The 19,642-nt window shown below is 39.8% G+C and overlaps 1 protein-coding gene across 5 annotated transcripts in view; it reads left to right on the top strand.

Moving 5' to 3' along the window:
• LOC124776464 (uncharacterized protein F26C11.3-like) overlaps window positions 1-19,405 on the top strand; it is a 92,295-nt gene extending 72,890 nt beyond the window's left edge. For 4 of the 5 annotated variants that reach the window (XM_047251472.1, XM_047251474.1, XM_047251475.1 and 1 more), the window contains 2 exons: window positions 5,289-7,609; window positions 18,461-19,405. In XM_047251472.1, coding sequence (XP_047107428.1) covers window positions 5,289-7,609; window positions 18,461-18,860 — 2,721 coding nt within the window. In that variant the 3' untranslated portion in view covers window positions 18,861-19,405. The remainder of the gene's footprint in view (window positions 1-5,288; window positions 7,610-18,460) is intronic. The other variant, XM_047251473.1, reaches the window with a different exon arrangement.
• The last annotated feature ends 237 nt before the right edge of the window (window positions 19,406-19,642 follow it).

Raw genomic sequence — 19,642 nt, 5'->3', positions numbered from 1 at the left:
GATAGTCATGGTCCATGCAGAATACAAGTCAAAGCACTATACATCAAAAATGGCACATGGGAATACATATTTAGGGATGAGAATCAGACCACGCATCTGAAGGACATACTTGCAAAGCAATGCTGCTTAAATGCCTCACACTTCACAAAATTCAACCAAGTGATGCACATCTTACTGAATTCTGAATTCTTTGATGCAGTGCTGGGTGAGTGGGGGGCAAAACTGCTAAAAAAACAGACTACTTCAGAATAGGTGTAAAACAAAGATTACAGATAAATAGATGCTAAATTGAATGCATTTGGCTGTCAAGAGAACAATGTGTTAAGCCATTAGTTACTACTTTAGCAGAATACTGTGGAAAGATCTTTCACAAAACCCAAAGAAATTCCGATTTTATGTGAAGAATGTTAGTGGCACCAAAGTTAGTGTCCAGACACTCATGGACAAGTCAGGAACTAAAATTATCCTTAGGAGAACAAAATCAGAAATGCTCCTTTACAAAGAAAAAGCCAGAAGTATTGCCACAATGTAGTCCTCAGGCCACTGAAAATATGAATAAATTGGTATTAGTGTCAGTGGCATTGAGAAACAGCTCAAATCATTAAAACTGAACAAAGGTCAAGGGCCCAACAGAATCTCTATCAGATTCCATACTGAATTTGCGACTTACCCCTTCCTTTAACTATAATCCATTGTAAGTCCCTTGGACAATAAATTGTGCCCAGTAGTTGAAAGAAAGCCAAGGTCACACCCATGCATAAGAAGGGTAGTGGAAGTGATGCTCAAAAACTACACTCCACTATCCTTGACACCCAATTGTGGTATAATCTTAGGACATATATTGAGCTCAAATGTAATGAGGTGTTATCTCAACAGAATGACACTCATCATGCCAACCAGCACAGATTCTGTGAGACCCTACTTGCACCTTTCTCAAATGACACACAAAGCCACAAATCAAGGCAGGTTGATGCAGTATTTCTTGATTTTCAAAAAGCATTTGACTTGATACCACATCTATGCTTATTATCAAAAGTATGAGTCACTTCAGTTGCCCAGAATGTTCGTCAAACCAGTCACGAACAATTGTGTGGCCCTCTGTCATGGTGCATTGTAATCCATAAAAATTTAGTGGTTGTTTGGATACTTGAAGTCCATGAATTTGTAACTGCATTGAGGTTATTTTCATAGGGAAAATGCAGCATGTTATTTTGTGTGGAGAGTCATCAACAGATATAGAAGTAACTTCTGGTGTGCCCCAGGGAAGTGTGTTGGGACCCTTGCTGTTCATATTGTACATTAATAACCTTGTGGACAATGTTAATGGTAACCTCAGACTTTTTGCAGATGATGCAGTTATCTTTAATGAAAGAAGTTGCACAAAAGTTCAATCGGATCTTGATAAGATTTCAAAGTGATACAATGAGTATAGATGTATGTGTAATGCAGATGAATCATGAAAGAAGGTTGTATACATGGAAGAGACCTGAGGCCATAAAGGTTTCAGATGGATTACAAAATAGTGAGACAAAGGTTTTGAAACCAGATTTTAAACTGCAACACCTTTTCAGGGCCAGAGGCAGTAGTTGCAAAAAGATAGTAAACTGGGGAAAGTGGACCTGGGTAATTTGAAAGAACCAGAGGTTTCCGAGAGTTACAGAGAAAGCCTGAGGCAGTGATGTCGACTGGAACAGGGGAAGGAATACAATATAAAGTGAACTGGTAGCTTTGAGAGATGAAATAGTGAAGACAGCAGAGGATCAATTAGCCAAAACGACAAGGTCCAGTAGAAATCCACGTATAACACAAGAGATATTAAATTTAAATCGTAAAAGAAGAAAATATAAAAATTCACCAAATGAAGCAGGCAAAAGTGAATACAGACATCTAATTAATCAGACTGACATTAAGTGCAGAAGACCAAAGTTGAAATCAGTGAAAGAGAAATACAAGGCTGTAGAAGCATGTTTGACTATCTGAAAGATATATGCTGCCTATAGCGAAATAAAGAGGACTTAAAGGAAAAGAGAAACATTTGTATGAGTATGAAGAGCTCTGGTGTCAAGCCTATATGTACTATTCGAAGAAGGGAAGGTTGAAAGATGGAAGGAATACACACTGAGGTGACAAGTGATGGGATACATCCTAATACAGCGTAGGACTTCCTTTTGCGCGGTGTAGTACAGCATCTCAACATTACATTGACTCAACAAATCATTGTAGGTCCCCTGGAGAAATATTGAGCCATGCTGCCTGCATAGGGGACCATAATTGCGAAAGTGTTACTGGTGCGGGATTTTTTCCATAATTGCGAAAGTGTTACTGGTGCGGGATTTTTTACATGAACTGACCTTTCGATTATGTCCCATAAATGTTCAATTGGATTCATGTCAGGCAATCTGCATGGCCATTTATTTGCTTGAATTGTCCAGAATGTTCTTCAAATCAGTTGTGAACAATTTTGGCGCAGAGACATGTCGCATTGTCATCCATAAAAATTCAGTGGTTGTTTGGATACATGAAGTCCATGAATGACTGAATTGGTTTTCAAGTAACCGAACATAACTATTTCCAGTGAGTGATCAGTTCATTTGGACCAGGTGACCCTGTCTGTTCCATGTAAAACAGCCCACACTATGTTGGAGCCACCACCAGCTATCACAGTGCCTTGTTGGCAACCTGGATTCATGGCTTTGTAGGGTCTGCGCCACACTCGAACCCTACTATTAGCTCTTAGCAACTGAAGTCAGGACTCAATTGATCAGATCATGGTTTTCCAGTTGGCTGGGGTCCAACCAATATGATCGTGAGCCCAGGAGAGGCACTGCAGGTGAAGTTGTGATTTTAGCAAATGCATTGTGTCAGTTTTCTGCTGTGATAGCCCATTGATACCAGATTTCCTCATACTGTCCTAACAGATATGTTCGTCATACATCCCACATTGATTTCTGCAGTTATTTCACGCAGTGTTGCTTGTCTGTTAGCACTGATACAAATGCCACTGTTCTTGGTTGTTAAGTGAAACCCATCGGCCACTGTGTTGTCCATGGGGAGAAGTAATGCCTGGAATTTGTTACTCTCTTGACTCTGTGGATCTATGAATATTGAGTTCTGTAACGATTTTCAAAATGGAATGTCCCATGGGTCTGGCTCCAACTACCATTCTGCATTGAAAGTCTGTTTATTCCCATAGTGTAGCCATAATCACGTTGGAAACCTTTTCACATGAATCATCGGAGTGCAAATAACAGCTCCCCCAGTGCACTGTCCTTCTATACTTTGTTTATGCAATATTACCACCCTCTGTATACATGCATGTCACTGTACCATGACTTTGTCACCTCAGTTTATAGAGATTCTCTACAATGGAAACATACTTGTAAACAATGTTATAGAACGGGAAGAGGATATAGATGAAGATGATATGGGAGGTATGATACCATGAGAATAATTCAGCAGGACGCTGAAAGACAAGTCAGGACAAAACTTCTGTAGTGGACATCATTTTCCCAGAATTATTGAGATTGTAGAGCCACCAGTCATGATAAAACTATTCCACCCAATATGTGGGGGACAAGACAGGTGAAGTACCCTCAGATGTCAAATATAATGCATTAAATCATATTCCAAAGAAGACAGGTGTGAATATTACTGTCACTGTAATAAGTTGTGGTTACAAATACTGACTCAGATTATTTACTGGAGAACGAAAAACTTGGTAGAAGTTGACCTCGGGAAGATCAGTTTAGATTCCAGAGAAATGGAGGGACACAAGGCAATACTGACCCTATGACCCACCTTAGAAGATAGGTTAAATAAAGACTAACCCACATTAGTAACATTTAGAGAAATCTTTTGACAATGTTGACTGTAATACGCCCTTTGAAATTCTGAAGGCATTGTAGATAAAATACGGGGTGTAAAAGGGTATATACAACTTGTACAGAAACCACACTGCAGTTTGAAAGTGGAGGGATGTGAAGGGCAAGCACTAGTTGAGGATGGAATGAGACAGGGCTGTAGCCTATCCATGATGTTATTCAATCTGTTCACTGAGTGAGCAGTGAAAGACTTGGGAGAACAGTTGTCCAGAATGGATAACATCTTGAAAAGGGATTATAAGATGAACATCAACAAAAGCATCATAGCAAAGAATATAGAATGTGGTCAGTTTAAATCAGGCGATGCTCATTGAATTACTTTAGGAAGTAAAAGTAAACAAATAAGTTTTTTAGCAGCAAAATAACCGACAATTTAGCCAAAATACAGACAATATAAAACTGAGACTGGAAATAGCAAAAAAAGCATATTTCCAAAGAGAATTTTGTTTGCAGTTAATGTAAATTAAAGCATTAGAAAGTCTTCTCTGAAGGTATTTGTCTGGATTGTAGCCTTGTACAGAGGTAAAATATGAAATGTGGAAGATACCCAGTTCAGACAAGAAGAGACTAGAAAGTTTTGGTGATATTGTAGAAGCCTAAAGATTAGATGAGTAGGGCAAATAACTAGTGGGAAGCCACGGAATTGAGTTGGGGTAAAAGTGACTTTGTGGTGCACCGTGATTAAAAGAAGGGATCAGTTGGCAGAACATCCTGAGGCATCAAGGATGTGTCAGTTTGGTAAATGAAAGAGATGTATGTTGTAGGAAGGGGAGGAAGGAGGGGACCAAGATTTCAGTGCAGTAAACAGGTTCGAATGAATGTGGGTTGCAGTGGCTATGGAGAAATGGAGTCTTCTACAGAATAGGCTATTGTGGAGAGGTGTATCAAACTGGCCTCCAGATTGAAGATAACACAATAACAGTTCAAACAAGGATGAATTTGTAAGAGGTAGTCAGAATTTGTTTGGTTCATACTTTTAACTATGGAGATTAATGGCATGAAAGTACAACTGTATGATTAACTCCACACAATCAATGTTGAGAATTGGCATCTTTCTGTGTAATGGGGCCAGATTCACCTGTCTCAGGTAGCTGAAAATGCAAGAGGCAGTTTATTCTAACCATTGTTTTACAGTCTAAATGAAAATTAAATCATCCATGAATCTAGGTTAACATGACACAGTAAACAACTAAGTAATCAGAAGAAATTATTTGCAGATAGTGAATAAATTAGAATTAATATTAATAATTTTGACATTTAGGCCTATTACTTTCTGCAGTAGACTGAAAACTCTGCAGAACAGTTACTTAAATAGAAATAACTGCATTTTCATGTTACCATATTTTGTACACAATTATGATTGTCATTTTATTTATTTCTATTTTTTTCTTTTTGTGCCTGTTGCAGACTGAAGAACAAATTCCTGCCAGCTTCTCACTCGATCAATATCTAAAACGCAAAATTGACCCTGTAGACAAAGGGAAATCAACAAAAGTGCCAAGGATTGACAAACTAGAAAAGAATTTGAGAAATAATAATGTGTGTTTGGAGACTACAAAATCTTCAGACTCAGAAGTTAGTACAGCCATTGGAAACACTGAAGATTCCATAGTGACTACAAACAACACAGAATTACGGTGTGCAAGTACAGCTGTTGGCAACAGTAATGCATCTGTGGCGACCACAAAGAACTCAGAACTTCTTTGTGTTACATCAACCAATCCACAGAAACCAAAATTGCGTGTCAAGACAACCAGTGAATTAAGACAGGCTGGGCAGACAAGTATTGTGACGGACTGTGTGCCAGCGCTTCTCCCTCTGCAGACATCTTCATCTCAGTCTGCCTCAGTTCCTACCACAGGGCAGTCCACTTGTGTCAGTGCTTCTCCCTCGGCAAGTGTTGTATTTTCACAGTCTGCTGTGCCGCAGAGCTGTCCCAGCGTATCTTCTGTACCACAGCAAGTAAAGAGTTCCTTACCACAGCATGTAAGTAATTCATCTGCCTCAGAGGGTGGTATGAGTCGGTCACCTGCAGTGCAGAATGCTAAGTGTGTACCATCTGCCCCACAATGTATTGGAAGTTCATCATCCGTGCTACAGTTCAGCACAAGTTCATCACCGGTGCTACAAACTGCCACTAGTTCATTATCTGTGCCACAAAATGCAACTGCTTTATTACCTGTCCCAAATAATGCTACAGTTTCACTACCTTTACCAGATAACGCTACAGCTTCATTAACTGTGCCACAGAATGTTACAAATTCGTCATCTTTGCAACAGTACTCTTTGTCTGTACCAAATTCATTATCTTCAGGACAAGCCATTCTTCCGAATGTGTCCCAGTTCATCATTGTGCCAGACACATTTGCAAGTGCACCAACTTTCACTGCAGCTGGGATGAGTACCGTAACTGTGCTCACACCAGCTGTTCCATCCAATGTGTCTCTGGTAGGAGACCTGGGCATACAACTAGGGCCAGCAACTACGCTGGTGGCACCGCAGACCACACGGCCGTCACTGCCCGTTTCGATGGGAGCACTGACAGTTTCGACGACACCAGCAGTGCCGCTGGCATCTTCCTCACTACCTTTAGTGCAGACAGTGCCAATTCAACTAGCTCAGAAACTGCCAAATTCTGTGGTGTCAACTCTGACATCTGCACCAGCTATTATTAGTCAGAGTAGCACATCAGATAGTGTTTCATACAGTTTGCTCAAGAGAAACCGCCAGGAGCTTGTTATCTCTAGTAATTCACTTGCTACAGTTACAACATCCTCTGCAAATGTGTCCTCAAAAGCCGACCGTCAGCCTTCGATGTTACCTCAGAATTTGAAGGTGTTGAGTAGTTCCTCTGTCAGCCCTGCCAGTAATGTGCCAGTGATGAGAGTTAGTACAGAAAGCAAGATTGTCAGGTTGCAAAATGACACTGTGGTGCGGGGTGTGGGTAATGATGCCTCGAGTGTTTTATCAAAACAAAATGGCAGTGCTCAGTTGAAAAAAAATGTTGTGGCAGCTTCCAGTGCAGTTTCACATCCCAACAGTCTCCGAAAACGTAAATCTCCAGCAGCTATCAGTGCAAAGCAGTTCACGAGTAATTCATCACCAGTACTAATTGGTCGTCTGACCTGCAGTGTACCAAATAGTAAAAAGAGTTCATCAGTGCCACCTGGAAAAACTTCAGATGCAGAAAGCACTTCAAAAACAAAAACATTATTGGGTATCGTAACCCAGGGTAGTAATTCTCAGCATCCTGACTCTAATAAAGCTTTACAGAAAACTGTTTTGTGTTACTCTAATCGGTCAGCAACTAAAGTGAACAGTTCACCTCCCAATAAAACAACTACAGTTCCTACACCAAATTCTGTTTCTCAAGCAACAGTTTCTACAGCAGTTCCTTCTTCACAGCCTACATTCTCTGGCTCCATAGGGTCCACACACCAGCGAAAGGAGGACGTTAGGCCTGGTATTCTCAAGAAAATCAATAGTAAAAGTGCTGGAAATGCACAATTACCTGTAGTGGATACAGTGACAAATATGAAAGCTGAGCGGCAGCCCAGTGAAAACCGGCCACAGCAGAAAGCAGCGGTGCTGAGATCACAGCCGTCTGGAGAGCTTCCACCCCCACCTCCAGCAGTGCCTCTGAACAGTATCAGTATTTCTGATAATAGGAGAATACTGACAAACACTGGCAGTGGAGACCTGCAGAATTGTGAAGCTAAAAGTGCGAGGTACGTAAAATACTTGCTGCCTTAACAGTTATGACTACAAAATTGTTTTATTGTTCTGCTATATTCCCATTAGTATTTTGTATAAGTAGTGTGTAATTGCTGTGATCATTCTTTCAGCAGTGGTCATCATGTTATCAGACAAAACTCTCAAAGTCAAGACTTGAACAATGTGGAAGTATCCTAAAAGAGTTCCATAGGGTATTAGATCATTGTTAGAATAATGGAAATTCGTGGATGGGAAGATATGTAATGTAAGGGAAGGCAGCCACTTACCTGTAGCGGACTGGTGTGTGACACACAGAAGTTCATAATAGAAAGCAATTAGCTTTTGCACTCATTCTCTTTTTCTAGTAGAAATACACACACACACACACACACACACACACACACACACACACACACACAATGGCCCAAATGTCCATGCACATGGTAGAAGCGAGATGGATTATTGAATAACAATTAATGAAAGTAATTGCCTGGGTAGATGGAGGTGAGGAAGGGGTAGGGAAGGACCCACAAGGCAAGAGGGGATCGAAGGGTAATGTGAGGCAGGTCTTTTTCGCCAGGTGTCTCAGTGGCTGCAGAACAAGACAAAACGTGGAGTGGAAGACAGGGAGAGAGTATGGTGAGGGGTGGGGAAAAAGAGGAGAGGAGGGGAGAGAGAGAGAGAGAGAGAGAGAGAGAGAGAGAGAGAGAGAGAGACCACATGGCAGGGAGGAAGATGAGGAAGATGGTGGGAGAAGACAGTACACAGTCTGGATGGGTATTAGTGGTGTGGACAGAAGAGAGAAGAAAAAGGTTAGTTGAGGCAATGGGAAACAAAATGGAGGTTTAGGCCAGGAAGATTGTGAAAGCATAGGATATGATGGAGATAGAATTTCCACCTACATGGTTCAAAGAAACTTGTGCTGAAAGGAAGTATCCGAATGACCCATTCATTGGAGCAGCTATTGAAATCATTTGTGTCGTTAGGCAACTGGGTATTAAAGTTTTCGATCTTTCACAGTTTGATGGTGCCCATACATGTGAGTGGACAGAATAGGTCTGGCTCCTGGGTCAACCACAAGGGAATGATCTACAGGGTGCAGGATTGGAGTAGGGGTGCATAGGGATATTCTCTAGATTCGGTAGGCATTGGGAGCTCTACCTTGGGTAATGCTTGTAGGATTTTGGGTAGGATATCCCTCATCTCAGGGCACAGCGAGAGGTAGTCAATGCTCTGGTGCAGGATGTGGCTGATCTTTCAACTACTTTCGATAATTGATATTGAAGGATCAATCTCACTTCTACCACAAGACTGAATGTTTGAGTGGTTGTGTTTGCATGAATGTGTGCGCTCGTACCAGAAAATGAGCAAGAAGTTGAGAGGTAGTGTTAAATTTTCTGTTACATGTTTCTGTGTGCCACAAACCAATCCTGTTCAGGTAAGTGGCTGCTTTTCCCTTATTTTACATAAATTGTTATTAGGGTTTACTTGCCTCTGAACATGTTTTGAAGATATCCTCGATGTTTATTACACTATGAACACAAACCTCTCCTGATGCAGGGGGTCTAGGTAAATCCGAGATGGTCCTTGTGGCTTGTGTGTCCTGTCTCAGCAGTTCAGTCCTGTTCTAGTTGTATTAATATTTTCTTCTTTGAAGTAAGTATTCACTAATTGAAAAGGGATGCCAGTTCAGTGTCTGTTTTTATGATACAGGAAGCATCTGGATTTAATATCCATAATTTTTAGAACTTTTTGTTTGAAATGTCTCCAGGTATTTATTTTAGTACATTCCTAGGATGTACCAAGTGTCATATGCACAGGGGCACCAACTTATAAAAAAATATTGTGGGTGCCCATACTGGGGGTCTTGCCCCGGTAAATTTTCTAAATTTTAGATGTAAAAATAGTGAGTTTTAAAGTTTTCTAAGCATTTTAGAGTCATATGATCGACATTAGAACCCCAAAAACTGGACTCTCGATAACTTGATACTCTGGGAAACTCTACAAGCCTCACACATTTTTTGAGTTAAAAAAAAAATAAAATAAACATACACGGTATTTTTGTAAAAAGCTAATTTAATTTATAGTAATAATCATGCTTATAGACTGTTACAGAGCAGTGAATATATAGCTCTGAAAAGACTGAAATTATATTTAAATAAATCCTAAACTATTATTAAAAGAATAAAACATAAAATATTGCTGTCTCACAGTAATAGGCTAATTTAAGCTTACTTTGAATAAGGCTCGGGGTCCATTAAATAAAAACTGTATCTCAAAGTCAATGCTTTAATACAGTTAATAAAGTTCATACAGTATGCCCAATACTTTCAGTCAAAAAGTATGTAAATAGCGGGTTTTAATTGAGTCTTACGCCCAGAAAATATATAAGTATTTGAAAATAACTAATACAGTACTACAGTAATATAGTACTAAACTAATACTAATATTTTGAAATTGAAAATTTAACATTATGTATGTATTTAATTCTCTATTTTATAAAGATTTTTAATGTAATTTCCTAGACTTTCCCGGTGATTTTGTGACATCTCATTGAATTGGATGTACTGCTGGTGGTCTGCGTTTATCTAACACAATATTTCAATATTGTCTTCATAAGGTGCTTCCTGTTACTGTGACAGTCACAGGAAGCACCTGATGAAGACGCCGAGGTACGACGTTGAAATATTGTGTTAAATAAACGCAGACCACTGGCAGTACACCCAATACAACGAGATGTCAAGATTTTTAATATTGCTCTAAATGCCATTATTAAGGCTAGAGTGTCTTTAGGAAGGTGTAAATGTCGACCGTCTGACTGGATTACTGAATATGAAGTCTTTGATGACTGGTCAGACATCCAATTCATCCAAAACATCTCGGTGGGCATGAAGAACAGCCAAGTTGTTCAATCGCTTCTGTCCCATTGTTGATTGGAGATGTGACTTCAGACATCTAAGGACGCTAAAGGACCGTTCTGCTGTTGCTGTTGTGATTGCTATTGTGATTGTTGTTATTAGAGAAGCTTAATGCACTTCCCTACTTCACATAACATTTCACCAACTGCAGGCTCTTGTGTAATATACTTACTTACCTCACACATGTTTTTTAAGACCAGTTGTTTTTTATTAGCAATATTGGCTAACATATTCAAGTGTAAGCACAGTCTCTCAATGTCTAGGTCATTTTTGAAAAACTCAGTTGATTTTTCCAAATTTGTTTCACCTCTGTTTACTAAAAGAAAGCACTCCTGTTCAACTGCAATGACCTGTGTGAGTCCAGTTGAAGCAAACCGCTCAGTAATGCAAGATTGCACTGTTTCACAAAATTCAATGTAAGTAGCTTTGTAGTATTCCTTTGGGGTTTTGAAAGTGTGCAGTGAGCTGGCTTCGTTGTTTTCATACTTCTTTGGTATACTTAGATTCTGAGGAAGCTAAGGATCATCAACTTGTGAAGGTTTTTCTTTTAAACACAATTCCCAAAAGTGTTCAAAACTATCACGCCTTCCATTCAATATACAAATCAAGCCCTCATACATTTTTTCCAGATCAGAAACTCTTAGATGAGGGCATTGAATTTTTTCATTGACGTCCTCTACTGGGTTCATTGCATGGCAATAAAGACATAAAAAGAAAAAAAGTCTTGAATTGTAACATTGACTCAAGGTAGCCTGTACATTTGTAACCTGTATCTGTTTTGTCGTCTGCAGAAAATGTTTCAAAAAACTGTAGAAGTTCTTCAAAGTTTTTCAATATTCTCAAGCTACTAGAAGCTCGCATAGTCCATCGAGTCAGGCAAAGGGGTCGTAGACCAGCTTGGTCGTTGGTGGTCTCACAGCGTATGCTTCTAAAAAGTGCCATCCTTTTTGGTTGGTTTCCCTTACAGTGTTTATTAAGTCCTTGGCTAAAGCCATAATATCCCTCATAGACGTAAGATGGCGGAGACTGTCTACAACTGCCAAGTCTAAACTGTGAGCAGTGCAGTGCACATAACGTGCTTTTGGTTGTATATCCAAAACTAACTTTTTTGGTCCTTTAAACTTACTTCTCATATTCGAGGCACCATCATAGCACTGTTCCTCTTAAGTTATCCATTGACAAATCAAGACGAGCAAAAATGTCTTTTAAAATACTAAACAGAGTTTGTGATTCAGTGTTGGGGGTCTTGTATTATAAGCCAATTAAGTCTATGTTGATGATTAAGGAATCATCAACAGTACGAATACAAAATGACACTTGTTCGGGAATTGAAGAATCACTTGTTTTGTCAACCATAATAGAAAAATGTTCAGTCTTCGTGATTGAAGCCAATACCTTTCTCAACAAAGACTTTCCTAGTAGATCAATGATCTTGTTTTGAATAACGTGAGACATCCACTTATACCCTGAATGCCCTAACCGATCTTTAAACTCAGGTATGTCATTCTTTCAGAGTTACAACAATTGAAAAAAAATTTGAGTTTACATCTCCGTGCCCTCTAATTGCTAGGTCTTATTGGGATAGAAATTGCACAGTAGTAAAAATTGTCTCAAGAGCTAAACAGCCTTTCTTCATATCACTAACTAACTGTTCATTCAATTGGGAGGCCACACTCCGCTTAGTGATAGAATTTAGTTTCAGAACTCCTTCTTTATGTGTAAATGTATTTTCATGAAGACGGAATTTTTCCAAAGCCCTTTTCCAGCTAGAAAACCCTACAGAAGTAAATTCATCTTCTTTTTTGAAGAAAATTGTAATATATTTTTAGCATCTGCCTCTTTGCAGGTTTTGCAAAAAACTTTTTCGGTAGATGGTTCATATTCTAGCCATGTATATTTGATCAACCAAGACTTCTAAAATGATCTTCCCTTACCAGATTGTCCAGGTTTCGGCTGTGAACGGTTCTTGCCTGAATATTACAAAGCAATTGACGATACAATAATTGTTGGAGGTTGACTTGCAGTATCATCAACTTCCAAGCGCGCCTTTTTGGTATCTGATTTATCCATTGCAAACTCAATTCACAATACACTAAGACACTAAAGTAAACAAATAAAATATAGTCATATAAAACAGTCCACTAGACACTAAGTCAGAACACTAAACTCGTCTGAAACTGCCCACACTGAATGGCTGCGACAGCAGGGTGGCTTTATATAGCCATTGTGTCATAATGTGTCGAAACATCAAGGCGACACGAGGCGGAGGGTTCCAGGCACTTCTGCTCCAGTCCTTTTGATGTCGCCGCGGCTGCAGCGCTGACCCGCCGGCGCCAGACTTTGCCCGAAGGTTCACAGACCAGGACAAATTCTGAGTGTGTCTACAGCACCATAACACTGTCATGATTCCCACCACTCGATTGCAGTTAATCTGCTTATTACCGTAATAATTATTTGTTTTAACTCATTACTGAATGTATTTTAAAAGATAACTATTGTCAAACAAGGAACATAAAAATTCCAACATAATTTTGTGATTTTACAAAGCATAATATAAGTAACAATTTTCTTAAATTATTGGGGGGGGGGGGGGGGGGGGTGAGCTCGGGCCTCCTATAGCCCAATGGAGTCGGCGCCTGAGCATATGCACCCTCATTTTGTCACTATTACAGGGTTTATTCCTAAAATGTGATGAATAGTTGTTGGCAAGGTTTTGAGCAAGTTGCTCAGATATTCGACACACACTCCAGTTTATCTCAAAGATGTTCAGTGGGATTCCAAAATGAAACTATGAACAAGTCGGGACAGCAGATCCACCCAATTTTATTTGCAAAAATGAGGACATGCCTTGTTTTGTCAAAAGGATCATCGTCATCATGCTGATAACATGCCACATACCAAATTGCAGTGGTGGTGGCATCATTGTTCAAGTAATAGCAGTGTGGTAGTTTAAGCCTTGCACTCGCACATAAATACATGCAACACACACCATTGATGTACATCTACATGATTACTCTGTAATTCATATGAAGTGCCTGGTAGAGGGTTCATCAAACCACCTTGAAGCTACTTTGCTACCTTTCCACTCTTGAGCAGCGCACGGGAAAAATGGACACTTAAATCTTTCTGTGTGAGCTCTGATTTGTTTTATTTTATTATGATGACCAATCCTTCCTGTGTAGTCGGGTACCAACAAATTATTTTCACTCTGAGAAGAAAGTTGGTGTTCGAAATTTCATGAGAAGATGGCGCCGCAGTGAAAAACGCCTTTCTTTTAGTGGTTGCCACCCCAGTTAACATACCATATTCATGGTGTTCTCTCACGTATTACACCATAGTACAAAATGAGCTGCCCTTCATTGAACTTTATTGATGTCCTCTGTCAATCATATTATTTGATGCGCGTCCCACACTGCACAGCAGCAATCCAGAAGAGAGCATACAGGCATAGTGTAGACAGTCTCTTTAGCAGACCTGCTGTTCTGTTAATAAATCATAGTCTTTGGTTTTAACTGGATAGATAAAAAATCTACTCACCAAGTGGCGACTGAATGCACACGTGAAAGACTGTTGTGATTGGCAAGCTTTTGGAGCCAAGGGCTCCTTCTTCAGGCAGAAGGGTGAAGGAAAAGAGCTGGGGAGGTATAGGAAAACAAGTAGATTTTGAGAAAGTCACCCAGGACCATGGGTCAGGGGAGGTTTAACGTAAACCGTAAGGGATGAGAAGGAAAACTTTCGTTGTCCGATGCATCCAAAAAGCTCCCAAGGATTATTGAACAGTTACAGGCACCTTTACCTTATCTTTGAAGGGAATGTCCTCCCGGAGAGGCTAGATGTGGTCTACAAGTGTGACAAAAAACCGTATGTCTCACCACCCATGAGGTGCTTCCAATGCTTACACTTTGGTCACATATCATTGTGCTGCATAGCGGATCCAAAATGTGTCGCAACTGCGGTCAACCATTCCACAAAGGTAGTCCTTGTGAACAACCACCTTTGTGTGTCATTTGTACGGAACACCATCCTCCGCATTCACCAATTTGCCTGGTCTTCAAGAACAAATTTGAAATACATAAATTAAATCTATTATCATCTGTAGTCTACTGAGTCATGAAAAATTATGAACAACTGCATCCTGCTGATATGATGAACAATTATGTGAAAGTCACAGGTATCTCCCCCAGCACCTCAGTTGTTTCCAAACCAGTTCTCTTGCCACCCTCCTCTATATTGGTCCCTGCGGCACCAGCTTCGAGAACCACTTCCTGAATCTGGCCGGAGGAGCAGCTTCCTCCTCCAGCTTCTATCTCTGCCTGGCTGAAGAAACCATGGCCTTTTAGTCCCAGAACTTCCCAATCTTCATCTCTCCCCACCTCTGCCTGGCTGAAGGAACCATGGCCTTTTAGTCCCAGAACTTCCCAATCTTCATCTCTCCCCACACTTAATGCAAGATAAGCCCCCTCAAGAAACTTGGCCACCAAAGACTGTGAAGCACCAGCAGGAGGAGGAGGAGGAGGAGGAGGAGATATTTTAGATACCCAAATTCTGTCCCTGGTGTTTGCATCTGTACAGTGTAATTATTCTTGCCCTGTTTTACTGCAGAGGCATTCCTGTAGTAATTCTCTGATTGACCCCTCTGGTTTCTATTCCCCATCATTAAATCTTCCTCTATTTCCTCTTCATTTCTCATCCTGCTTCCTATTTCGGTTCAGATTCTGTTGATTGTTCCCCAGTTTCAGTTGTTTCTGTTATCTTGGTAATTTGTCTGATTGATACCCTGACCATTGCCTCCAAAGCTTGGTCTGTGGCACATTCCTGAGCCATCCTCTGTAAAATCTAAAAAACTTTAAGTCGAATCAGTAGGACAGTGTATTAATTCCCACTGTAATGTTCCAGGTAATATACTTCTTAACGTGGAAATTTACAGCAAGTACTCCCAATGGTCTGTCTACTCCTCTTGATAAAGTCTTTCACTGTGTATCTGCTTCCCTTATACAGTGGTCTAGTAAGAAACTAATTTTGAAATCTACTGTTTTCTCTCCAGTTCCATGTTCAAAACAGTCATATGAAATAAACTGGTCAGTACACTGATTTGCCAGTGTCTGAGCACAAACTTCTTGGTAGTATTTTAACAATTTAATTTTTCTTTCATTATCCATATCTTGAACAAAACAGTTCTTGTATGAATCCATCCCTGTGAATGTTTTACCACTGGGTTCCTGTGTCACAGACCACCCCATATTTTTATATACACTGCTTAATTCGACATTATTTATCCTACTACTGGATACTTGGCTGAGATCACTATTATTTACAACAACCACATTTTCCATCCTCTTCCTTAGATTGCCAGCTGTGCTTGCTAGTCTACCTAGCAGAAAGATTTTCTTATCATCACCAGCTACAGTCTTTATATACATTTCAGTCCTTGCCTGCCTTATTTCAGTATCCCTTGAATACTCAACGCCTCAACTCAGACTTAGCTGTGCCAATTCTGGTAAGCAGTTTCTGTTTTACTTCCCGAAAACTGTGCAGTTGGTGCTGATTGCCCCCGTGTGCGCACCAGTTATGGCTGCTACCATTGCTCATAATATCCCACTGATGCTGGTGACATGGTGTGGTGGGATGTGATGCCACGTACTGGCTGCTGTGGCTGCTGTTCCCACCTGGCTGCATGCAACATCTCGCTGTTGTTTGCTGACTGCTCAGTACTCAGAGATCGCTGTGCACTGATGTTGACTGCTGGCTGCTCCCGAAATGTTTCTTGTAGATCATTGAAAGGCTGTTGACAATGTTCACATGCATAACCTGCTCTGCCTACTGTAAACTGATCCCAGACCTGAGACCCTATATTATGACCGTGCAAACAATAAATCAAATGAAAGGTTGTATACTTACTGTTGGTTGCTTGTGAGTCTCCATGTGTGACTGCACAAATTATAAATTGAAATAATGCTGACTACTGAAAGCTTGTTTCAATTGTTCTTGGAGATTTTAGAATGCTGATTGGTTTTTACTATTTGCCTACACTAATGTCTAGGGGCCAATCAAACATCTCGCAATTACCCTTGATATATATTCACACAGAAATAAGTAATAACAAGTGTGCAGGCAGGAATTTTACAGGCTGTGAATAAAAAATTAAATAATGTTCACATTACACAGGTGTTTACTAGTTTAAGTAAGAAACAGGGTTTGTTATTCTCTTTCCTTCAATGAGTCAACGCAACGACTGTGCAAAAACTTTAAAGTAAAAGAAAACCAGAGCAGTATACTACAATAACTAGAATGTAAATTCATATTAAACTTCCAAAATAGTCCAAAGTTCATCAGCATATGTTTTAAAATAAAAGTTCCGTGTTGGCTACCCAATCAAGACCACAAGTTCCAATCGCTCACAAAATAATCATGGAAAACTCCTGTTCACCTAATGTCAATAATTCTTAGTTCACATGCTAGCTAACTTGCCAAAATATTCCTACCAAAGTATTTGCTGTGGATATGTGTGAAAAACACAAGTCCCCAATTCCATACTTATAAATTTTCCCACCACAACTGAAACGCAACATAGCCATTGCTTGTATATACATCTTTTCTGCTCCTGCTCTCACAGCTGAATGACCAAGAGCAAGGTGGCTGCCAGCTATTTAGCCTTCCCATTGTCATCGGTCAAATTTACATCCTTCCATTTTTGAATAAATACTCAAAAACTATCAATTTTAGATTATATGTGTTCATAATACAACATATAACATAGAAATTTACTCAGCTTCTCACTGTTGTCATTGGTTTTCACTTCCTGTCATTTGTCTGTCCAATATTTAGTGTTTTATCTGTGTAAATGCTACTTTGAGGGGTTTTGTTGTCAATAAATTGAAAGAAGTAAAAACGAATATATTCATACATCAACATCTATGTCTAATTTGATATGCTGCCACCACTTTCATTGTTTCAGTAATTATTTTGCTGTTATTTCACATCTTTATGTGAGAGGTATGCATATTCTAGCATGTAGTTTAAAATACATAATGCCTGTAGAAATGTATTACTATTTTCTGATAGAACTCCTTGAGGCCTATCCATGGACTCTTTGTTTCTAAAAATTGTGTAAGGCATTGGGGAGATATCAATTTTTAAAGTTTATTTTAATTGTAAAATCTTTAGTATCAAATAAGTTAAAAACTATTTGCTTGATCAACGGCACAGTTTATATACACCCTCATATTAGTTTTCTCTTTTTAAAAGTTTTATTGGTTTTTCTGTAACTGTCTTGGATGTGGTCACTCAGTTCCACAGTCTGCAGCTTGTGGTCTAGTGGCTAGCATTGCAGCCTCCGGATCACGGTGTCCCGGGTTCGATTCCTGGCTGGTCTGGGGATTTTCTCTGCCCAGTGACTGGGTGTTTGTGTTGTCCTCATCATTTCATCAGCATCCTCATCATTCATGATAGTGGCTAGATTGGATTGTGTAAAAACTGAACTGTGTAAAAATTGAAACTTCGTATGGGCACTGATGACCACGCAGTTGCGCGCCCCAAAAACCAATCACCATCATCATCAACTCAGTTCCACAATAGTAGGTTTCTCTTCCATGCCTGACAGCTGTGGCTAAGCACACTGGTTTTTTTTCCAGCTGCTGAGCCAAAGAACGAGTTTAACTGCTGCTCTCCAGCAGCCGTGAGATTTCTCACATGCTCATTATCAGCCAGTCACAGAGTCTGAATACCATAATCATCTGCTGGGCCTTGCGACCACCTTCTGCCAAGCGCTATTGCCCTGACATGCCTCGCCACCAAATTTAGGCTAGGGCAGGCACATCCATGTGTGCGCACAGACATGCCAGTTGCCTTCTTAAATTTCAGGTGTTCAGCTGTGTGCCCTCGTATAATGCACACCTTTTTTGTAGCCTTTGTGAGGCATGATATAACTTGTCCAATTTTTTGTTTCAGCAGTCAAGCCAACAAATCAGGGCTGACACCAAAACCACGTGGAGCTGTTGTAACGGCAACAGTCAGTCCTTTCACTCCAACTTTGCGGCCTGCATCAGAGCCACAAAGACAGTTGCCTGAAGGCCGTCCACCAGAGGTACAGGTAGAGCCTGTAAGACCATCATCTCAGTCACCATCTGAAGCGGGGCCTGGAAGATCTTCAACCTCTTCGCCATCACCACCATCAGTAGGAAAGGAAGAGTGCCCTTACTGCCATATTGAGTTTCCTGTTGATATTCTGATCCACCACAAGACACTTCACTACAGAGAAAGGTTCTATACATGCATCGATTGTGACAAGAATTTTGTAACTGAGAAGGGCTTAGAATCACATCGATGTCAGAAAGAAAGCAAGGGATAAATTAATAAGACTGAATTTTAAGTTTTATTTACTTCTTTTATATCAGACTTTTTTTTTTTTACAAAAAATTGCATTGGTTCGTTCATTTGGAAACACTATTAAAAATACCTGTCACTGAAAATTATTCTACAAAAATGCCTTTTTTCTTTTGCATTCTTTTTTCTGAGATAATTAAGACACTACACACACCAAGAAATGAAAAGACAGTGTATGTAGGCCCTTCACCAGAGGAACAGGTAGGGCCTTTATAACCATAATCTTTCCCACCACCTGAACTGTGCCTGGTGCCTGGAAGACCTTCATTTCCCGTTTCCTTCACCACCACCACCAGCACCACCACAAACAGTAGCAAAGGGAGAGTGCCCTCATTACCACGTCCTTTTTCCCGCTGAGATTCTGATACCTGCAGGAACATTACAGGGAAAAGTTTTATACGTGCATTGATTGTGAAGAGAATTTTGTAGCTGAGAAGGGCTTTGTATTGCATCATTGTAAGTTAATACTGTGGACAGGATTCTTAGATTGTATCTACTTCTTTTATATGAAATGTGTTATTTATGAAATTTGCTCTGATTTGTTAATTTAAAAATAATATTAAAATACTTGTTTCTTAAAATTTATCTATCAAAGTGATTTTTTTTATTTGGCGCCATTTTTTTCCTGAAGCAATTAAGAGACTACAACAGCATGAAATGAAATGAAAAGAGAATTTATAATTGTAGTTACAAATTGTATTTTTTTTCCCCCAATTTATATTACCTCAAGTTGTTTTCAGCCCTTGA

Source organism: Schistocerca piceifrons, chromosome 2, assembly GCF_021461385.2.
Source record: "Schistocerca piceifrons isolate TAMUIC-IGC-003096 chromosome 2, iqSchPice1.1, whole genome shotgun sequence".
Classification (NCBI taxonomy): domain Eukaryota; kingdom Metazoa; phylum Arthropoda; class Insecta; order Orthoptera; family Acrididae; genus Schistocerca; species Schistocerca piceifrons.
The sequence above is the reverse complement of the archived record's forward strand: the minus strand, read 5'-3'. Positions and strand labels throughout refer to the sequence as shown.